Source organism: Pterocles gutturalis, unplaced genomic scaffold (assembly GCF_000699245.1).
Source record: "Pterocles gutturalis isolate BGI_N339 unplaced genomic scaffold, ASM69924v1 scaffold8908, whole genome shotgun sequence".
NCBI classification, from domain to species: domain Eukaryota; kingdom Metazoa; phylum Chordata; class Aves; order Pterocliformes; family Pteroclidae; genus Pterocles; species Pterocles gutturalis.
Genome location: NW_010120517.1, coordinates 5,285 through 14,485, shown reverse-complemented (window position 1 = coordinate 14,485; position 9,201 = coordinate 5,285). Strand labels below are relative to the sequence as shown.

The window sequence follows — 9,201 nt, the reverse complement described above, 5'->3', positions numbered from 1 at the left end:
ATATATATCTTTATCATAGATGCAAAAAAGAGGCACAGAAATGAAAATGCCATGTAAACTTAACACTATCGAATAATTTTTCTTATCACCATCTCCCAGTATTTACCAAGGCCTAAAATAAAAACAACAGCCTTAACCATAACTAAGCTAGAGTTGCAGCTCTAACAGAAGGCTGTATCGAACAAGCTCTTAGCACAGACCAGACCTGAGCACCTCACAGCCATCAACAACGTGGAGATGCTCTGGACAACCCACCGAGATGAGCAAGTGAAAATCCCCTGTGCAGGCACGAAGCAGGGAGTGAAGTCTCAATCCAGCCAAATCTGTGCGTGCCTCTGAGTACACAAGACTACCTCATCTGAAGCGATTTAAAGCCATAAATGCAGAATCAGGTCCAAGCAATGTACTGAGATGTCAGAGGATGGTCACATGCTCACCATGGGCACTTGGGCCTTCTGCTGGACCAAGTAACTCTCCCAAGGACACCTGCAGCAGAGTCAGGAGGTGAACCTAAATGCCACTGTGTGACTTGCCCTCTAAAGTCAACTCCCAGCACAGATTCTGTAAACTGTATGTATAAAATAAGCTCCATCAGCAAGAAGCCATGCTAGCCTAACTGTTCCAGTCTCTAGGGCTTTCTGTATGTCCAGTTTCAGAATACTTGTGCCATTGCAACATGTATAGTGCCTTTGCTATACAGTCTTTTTTCCCCTATTATTCAGGAAAAATAATTTGACAAATGGGAATTGCATGACCAATACTATGAATAAAGATCTGCCTTTCTTCTGTGAAAATTCTTAAGACAAATTGGCATCTGTTGTTACAGTGACAAATGCATCTTCCCCTCTGCAGACCTTCCCACCTGTTACTCCACCGATGATCATGCCATTTATGCACTGTTAACAAACTGAAAGGTGCCTCACTTTCAAGGTGACAGGGCTTTGTCAAAAAACGAAGGTATTATCTATTAAATGAGAAATTTGGTTATCCTAGTGAAAATGAGAGCAACACAACCTCAGATCTTGCATTAAGGCTTGTGTCACCCACACCTGTTGGCCCCCATCTCCCTTAACTTCAGGTGCAGTAAAGCAGGGACAGGATGATGCATGGCCCCACTGAAAGAATCATGCAGAGATGTTTTGACTTTTCAGCATTCCTAATCCCAGGTCGTCCAGGCAACCTGGCTACCTCACCTGACTGAAGTTCACTGACTTCCAAGGGCATAGGACCCCTATGTGTTTAAATCTGTTGATATACCTAAGAGAAAGTCTGGGAAAGAAGGAGGTTAACAGAAGTCAGTGTATTACAAAGAGCTTTTTTTCCTATAAACCACTAGCAATCAAGAGTGGAGAGATGGGTGAGAGGAGAGAGAGAGACGAAGGGAAATATGTAGGGAGGCGAAGAGGGAGGCAGGTTTGGTGGCTTTTTTATTTATTTTTACCTTTTAAGAAAGAAAAAAATGGCAAAACAAAAGAAGAAAATACTTAGAAGGCAAGGTTTCCATAGGAAAAAAATATTTTATTTTTTTAAGAACAAATTCAGTTTGAAACAGACGTGGAATGTGATTTTCATAATTTTCATTTTCTGGGAACTAATTGCAATGTGGAACTAAAGCAGATTTCAAACTTATGACCGGCTATTTTTAAAACAGAACGAAACAAACAAACAGAAAAAAAAAAAAATCAAAAGAAACAAATGTTTTTTAAAAAAGAAAGAATTATTTATAACTCAAGCATAATACTGTGTTACTTACAAACTGAACAAAGAAATTCTTAAATAAATATTCATGGTACACAATTTCAGCACAAATATGCGGCAATTTGGCAACCTTTTATACCATTTTTTTCCTCAATACAGTGCAAAGGGGAATGACACTGCCTTTAAACAAGCTGTAGCTAAATACATTGCAAAATTCAGATTTTATACAAAACATCTTGCTCAGACTTTATAAAAAACCAACATTGCTCTATATACACAATCTGGTTAAGAAAAGCCATTTTTGTCTTGTTTTCATGTGGGTTTTTTTACTATTATTTAAAAAGGGGAATAAGGCTACTGTAACATCCCAAATCCATATACAGTAAATCTGAACCTATTTACAGCATCTTCACTTAGACATGATGGTGCAAATTCCAAGTCGGGTGACTAGGGATGATCATACAAGCAAGGCATTTACAGTAACTTTTCAAAGCTGGACCAACGTCAAATAAAGGAACAGTTGGTAGATTGTCATAATTCTGCACCAGACACAAAACAGACGCACAGTACATTTTTTTTTTTCAATTGGTTGCAGGTTGCTCTTGAGCAATTAGTCTGATTTTTTTTTCACAGTTTAGTACATAACTAGAATGTAGCCAACTGATGAAGTATAGATTTGATTTAATAAAAATCAGCATCAGTAAACCCATCTCTTCCCTTCCTCCCCTTCCCCCAAAATAAAATCTTAATGACTTACAAGAGAACCTTGTATGGATGGATTCACAGAAAGGAAGGGTTGTTGAAAAGAATTACATATGTACTGTAGTTAGTCACCATGGTAACCTTCCACAGAACCATGGGTTGGGATTTTTTTTTGTTTTGTTTTTCTCTTTTGGACCAACATCCCAACACCATTTTCAGGTTCAGGAAACAGAGAAAGTGATTATTTCTGTGACAGATTTTTTTTTCTTTTTCTTTTTCTTTTTTTTTTTTTAAATGCAGGTGCTCATGAGAGGTCTGAGAACCCCAAAATACTGTTGCTACATTTTCTTTCCAAATCAGAAAGCAAAGTGTTACCATAGTAACATGACTATGTTAGAAATGTCTATTTGCATAGCACACATAAAAGTAGAGTTTTTTTATTTCCTCCCCAAGTGGGAGCTTTAGGGGAATAGCCATGCTAAAGAGAAAGCTTTAACCTGAAACCCCCCTCTATGAACCTCAATGAAATCTACAGAACACATCAGTCCGTAAGGCAAGGGAAAACACAACACAGAAAATAAATGCCGGCACACCTTGTCATTGTTAAATATGTGATGCAGTAACATTGATTTTGTGATATTTTGGGCCTTATTATTTCCTAGTTTTCTCTTATGAGATGCTCTTTTTTAAAAAAAAAAAATATGCTCCTATTCTTATTTTAGGATGGCTGATGTTCTTCCCAGAAGCAGTTTCTTTTTTTTTTTTTTAATGTGTGTGTGTGTATATATATATATGCACACATATGCATATATAAACATATATATGTGTGTATATACTTATACACACACACAATATACATATATGTAAAATTATGACAAGTTAAGACTATTTAAATTGCCACAAATGAACTTCACATCTTCTGGTGTAGGTTCTGTGCAATCTCAAAATATATATTAGTAAAAAAGCAAACCAAAACAAAAAAGTAAGAAAGAATGAATGAAAGAAAAACTCTCACTTTATATCCCTTGTGTTCTATACACCTATTATAAATAAGACATATCATCCTTCTCAATCTCAGTGTCATAATTTATTTTATTCTTACAGACTGCAAGAGGTTTGCCATATGTGCTTTAACTTTGCAACAGAGCACCAATGAACGGCTGTGTCAATCACAGTACCTACACTCACTGTGCAGGGACAGCACTACAATAAACCAAAGTGTCAAAAGGCTCAGTCAGAAAGAAATTCTCTTTTACTTTTAGAGATAAGAAAGATTTGGTTTTTTTTTTTTCCCACAACTTCACCAGTGATAGAATTACAGCTCATTTGACCCGTTGGTTTATAATCATCTTGGTCAGATTTGGCTCTCCACTATTTTCTTGGATGCTTTCCCTGTGTTTAGTACAATGTGATAGTATAGCAGCTGAGTCTGCTTAAAAGTCATCTAAAGCAGACTACGTTTTCGCTACAGCTTCAAAGCTGTGTATTTTATTGCCAGTACCACAACAGCCCTGCCCTAATATATCCTCAGTGGCCTGCTATTGTCTTGTTGTCTCCAAGCTTGTTCACTTATTAACAATACCCCTTTGTTCTACTGTATTGAAGGTACTATTTTTTTTTCTGCACACTGGTATTTGATAACCATGAATTCCTTCAAATGCAGCCCTAATCCACTGCGTGTGTTATTTATCGTGTGTCCTACTTGCCTCTTAAAACTTAGCATACCAAAGTGCTGAGCTACCTAAATGTTTCTGGTTTTTTTCTCTTTTCTTCCCAGCTTCTGTTTTTGAGGCAGCAGTATTCAATTGCAACTGCAGTCAGCCCTTCCCTCCACCACCCAGTCCTGCTCTTGACTTTGTTGACAGCCTAACTTTTTGGCTGGAAGGCTCCTTACTATCAAACACAATTTCTATAAATGCATGACCCATTCGAGTGAGGCTGCTGTAGCAGATGGATGGAGCGCGGACCTCCAAACATTAATGTTCCATTAGTGATTCAGGAGGTGGAGTGAAAGGAAATCTTATGTGAAGGATGGCAGAGCCTCGGATAACAGAAACAAATGGAACAGTGACGGACTAAAAGCAAGAGAACTTTAACAAGTCTTACTTAGACACCAAGGTCCATGTGACAAATCCAGTATGCACTGAGAGACACACAAGTCAGACTGCATTTTGAGCTTCATACATCCTAGAGCACCTTCCCAGGATGCCTAGAGCTATTAATATCCACAGATCACTCCATCTTCCCTTGGCTTTTGTACATGCCTGAACGCCTGCAGCACATGGCTTTGAGGATGATGAATGTAACAAGAGTACAGCAATCAGAATGGGCATCTTCTACGTAAAAGTCTTCCAGCTTTTAGTGAATACTTATTCACCGAGATAGGAATTCTACAGACTAGGTAAGCTGTCCAGCTTGCATCGGCTCCCGCAGAAAGAGCTGTCACCTTCTCCCGACTGTGCTTGAGTCAATGCTAGCGCACAAGGCGTGATCACAAACCCCAACAGAAAGCATTTGACCAGTGCGTTTCCTCTATCACTCAACTGTACCGCAGAGTTGATTGTGTCTTTCTCAGACCTTGTAATAAATGTTTGCTGGACTCTGAGGAGGCATCTCTTGAACTATGTACACCGGATGTCCATAGTCGCCGCTGACCTTTTCATAGTGGGGGCAAAAGACACTGTCTGCAGTCCTTAGAGGAATGATAATGTCACTGGGCTCAGAACCATTGTTGTTGCCACTGCGTTTTGGGGTGGCTAACGTACTAAGTGAGAGAGTTGTCGTGTGTTGCGGGGAATGCTTCCTGTGTCTTCTCCGGTACTTCAACAAAAGAACCACCAAAGTGATGATGATGACGATGAAAATGATGCACCCTGATGCAATCCCTGCAAATAAGGCCACCTCTGAACCCAGTATACTGGAATGCCCAGCCTTACTGCCATCTGTGCTAGATCCTGGAAAGAATGGAAATACAACAGACAAAAGTTATTGCCATCCTGCGACCCATTTACGCTACTTAAAAAAGTGTAGAGTAAGCAAGACTGGAAGAATTAACTGACAGCTAAACTTTGACAAACCAATTACCCTGTTAGATAGCTAAATGCAAACAGCCGAAGTCAGCAATCAATATTAAACAAGACTTTGTGTCTGTTGGTCTCACTTTTGTGCTGCTCCCAAACCACCCTGTTTCATACATCATCATCCATCAGTGGCGAGGACTGACACTGACAAGGCAGCCTTTGATGCATACCGCATCTTTTAACAGATGCCGGCCAGCCCCAGGCAACAGAGACGGGTGGGATAGGACTGTGAGGGGAAAATAACACAGGGAAATGACATTTCTCAGGACAACTGGTACTGTTCAGTGTCACACCATTCTTCTGCTGTTTTATCTTCTGCATACTGATTTACGTTAAACTGTCCTTAGTGCCACTTTACGCGGACTGCACATGAAACGAAGGAGCTTGAGGCAGTGTGGGAGACAGGTAAAATGGCTATGGCATATCTGCTGGTATTAACTTACATTTACTTAAAAGAAAACATCACCATGTATTTGGTAGTCAGGAAAAGCTCACGTGCTGAACAGCCTGTTGACTATCACACACTATCATATTATTTGTCACAAAAATTAAATGAGCATTCACTTGACACTTTCTCACTTGAAAATTTGAACCAACTTCCCTCTCCTGATGCTCACTCACAGGTGGAAGAATGCTGCAGATGCTACATCCAATGAACTGTGAACTTTTCCTACTGGAACCTCCACAGGAAATGCCTGAAGCCTGCCCAGCAACTGCCATACCAAAGACCCATGGTAGCCCAGTAACTAATGACAGAGCTAGCAAGGAAAACTTGCAGCCATTTTCGAGAACCCTAGAATTAACTGTCAGCAAGTTTTGCTTTGTAGCATTCCCAATTCACTGAATTTTCTTCCAGAGACCTCGGGTCTTATGAGTTAGGTTTTTTCTTGTTCATCTAATGTCTAAAATGCATCCTGAAGATATCTGTTTATCTGCTTGTCTTGTTTAGATAATTATTTTAAAAAAATAAGTCTTTAAATTTAGTGAAAGACCATCCATTTGTGTGTAGACTTTATATGGTCAGTTAAAAAATCAGGACATTAATTATAGATGCCTTGAAATAAACTTTATAAATGGCTGTCGAGAACCACTTGACAATGTATTATACGGGAAGAGAAAGTCAGAAAGACTCGTTCATCTGCCAGAGTACTAAACGCAAGGCAGCATTTACCATCGTAAAGCTGCTTAGCAAATGTCCTATCCAAAAACTTTCCTGTAAATGAGTGATATTCTCACAAGAGATAATTAGCTTCTACCGCAGAGTGGAAGAGGGGAGAGAGCAGCCGTTGCCAAAACTTGCAGCTCCCAAACACTACCCACCAGAGCATCAGAACTGGCTTTTGCTTCATCTCAGTATGAATCTCAGTTTTTCTGGCATTTTAATGGTAAAATAAAATGTGTTTGGGGACAAAGGAGAAGAACCCCGTCCCAAGCGGGAGCCCCGCCACACCTACCTGAGTGGTCCTTCACAAAGGGGCTGGTGGTGGAACTCTTCCCATTGGTGCCAGCTTCCTGTTCGGGGCGCTTGGTGGGATCCGTGTGCCGGGGCAGCCCCGCCGAGTTGGGATCTGGGGGAAGAGAAAAACAGCTCATGCAGCTTTGGCGCTGGATGGTACAGAGCCTTATAAGTCAGCTCTAGGTACCCCATGCGACACAAATGGCTTTGAACAGAAGGATCTTTATGCAAATGTCTGGGAGATATAAGTACATAATTTTCCTTTTAAAGAAAAATGGTTATATTAGTTATTTCAGTGGTTTAAATTGTGAGGCCATCTGCAGAAACTATAGGGACTCCTGTAATTGGCAAGAAAAGCTTTGCAGATGACATTTCAGTTTAACTGAGGAAGCTGATTGACTACTAAACCAACTTCTACTTAGAAGAATAATTCTTTCTTCCTGCACAATAGATTACCTATATGTGAAAAGAGACAATGAACAAAAACCTCTCTGTAATGCGAACTCATAACAAGCAAACTATAGAAATATTAGCTTCCCTCCTTTCATGTATTTTAAACAATTTTGAACAGCAGAGTTGTGGCTTTTGTTTTTAAAATAAAAATAAAAATGACTGAAACACACTACTCCCAGGCAACCTTTCCTTCTAGGGATCTCTCCAATGAAGAGATCTTGTTACGCTAACCTTCCTCCCGTAGAAATCTGTCAGTAGCCGAGGAAGAGAAAATAGGCTTTGCTTTCAGACTATAAGGGAGGAATGACCACACTAGACTCGGTTGGCTCTCTGCTCTACACTGCTAAAAGAAGCTTGAAAACTAACAGGACACTGAGACTGATCAAAGTGATTTCATGAAACAGCAGATGGTTTTTACCTTGTCCAACTTTCATGAGGATCTTCATGGTTTTTGTCTGGCACACCCCTCCCTCCTGGTTATCCAGGCCCTCCAAAGACCCATTTGATGTTGCTGATTAAAAATAAAAGAAAAATAAAAGAAATAAAATTAAATAAAAAATCAGGAAATCAACAGGCAAAGTGATGTGAACATGAGTGTCTGAAAGCAAAAATCTTTCTATCTTCTGGGTCCTGTTCTTGTTCCTGGGGCTGACCTATGGGAAGTTGTGAAATGTTGAAAGCCAAAGGAATGAATACATTGGTAAGCCGTACAATATATACAAATGGAGGAATGCGTTATCAAGGTTTCAAGTTTACCCAGCAACCTTTTTTTCTACACACAATTGACTGACTGACTGACTTGGACAAAAACACAGCACCTTCCTAAAAGGTGACAGAGTCAGCGGAAAAGGAAGCCCTGGCAGGCTCAGAGGAGCAAAGCACTGAAAATTCACCCCCCCCCTTCTTTTTTTCTTTTCCCCGACAATATCGTTATAATCACCACGTTACACCTGCTTCCTCTATTACAAATCTCCTGCTGGAATAAGTGAACGCATACAAAAGACCCAGGTGAAAGCTGAGATTCTGCACTGACTGGAAAACCATTTAATATTTTGAAGTACAATCTCACTTTTCTCAGCATTGAGGAGCCTCCGCGGGGGCGGGTGGCGGCAGGGAATACGCTCTATTCTCACCGAAACCCTTTAGCTCACACAAACAGGTGGGTGCTTTCCCCTGTGTTTATATTGTCCCCACTTATCTAGGTGCTGGCTGGAACCGCGCAACCCCGCCGCAAGCTGACACCGTGCTGTGATCTGAGCGTGAAGCACAACTCCCCTGGAGCACCCAAAACACTGAGTCATAGAGTCTAGGGGTGTGCTGCCAATGTCATCCTAGCCAGCTGTTGCTTGCAAACCCCCAACAGCTGCTGGTAAAATTATTTGGCAGATCCTCAGCCCTGGGCATTGCCATCACTCTGGACTGCGCCAAGCACCGACCACCTTGGCGTGTGCCCTGGCTGCAGTGGCAAAGCAAGTGCAGCCACCAACAGTGTGCTCCAGCTTCCCTATTTAGGGAATGCCCCACGGGTCTTCCCATCACCCTTGTCCTGGGAGGGTGGAAATTTCACTGTCATTTCTCGAAGATGTTTATCCGAGACCCAAAACACACGTAGAGCGGGTGCATGCACACGTGCCGGCACGGGGCCACCAGATGGAGAAAACGGATAGAAAACGGGGTATGATGGAGCCCACCGCTTGTCGTGGCTCTGATGGACTGCTTAAGCAGCACTTTCCTGCCTTTGCACCTCTCCTTTCAGCTCCGGACCTAATTCAACCAGGGCTTCATACTGTTCAGATCTTTTTTTTTAATGTT

General features: G+C 41.0%; 1 protein-coding gene across 1 annotated transcript; it reads right to left on the bottom strand.

The window, feature by feature from the left end:
• Positions 1–4,940: 4,940 nt before the first annotated feature.
• Positions 4,941–7,907, bottom strand: EFNB2 (ephrin-B2; the record flags this gene model as incomplete). The annotated part of the gene is given in 3 exon segments (XM_010076936.1): positions 4,941–5,354; positions 6,935–7,048; positions 7,808–7,907. Coding segments are annotated over 3 exon segments (597 nt in total), but the record flags the coding sequence as incomplete, so codon positions are not given.
• Between the last annotated feature and the right edge of the window lie 1,294 nt (positions 7,908–9,201).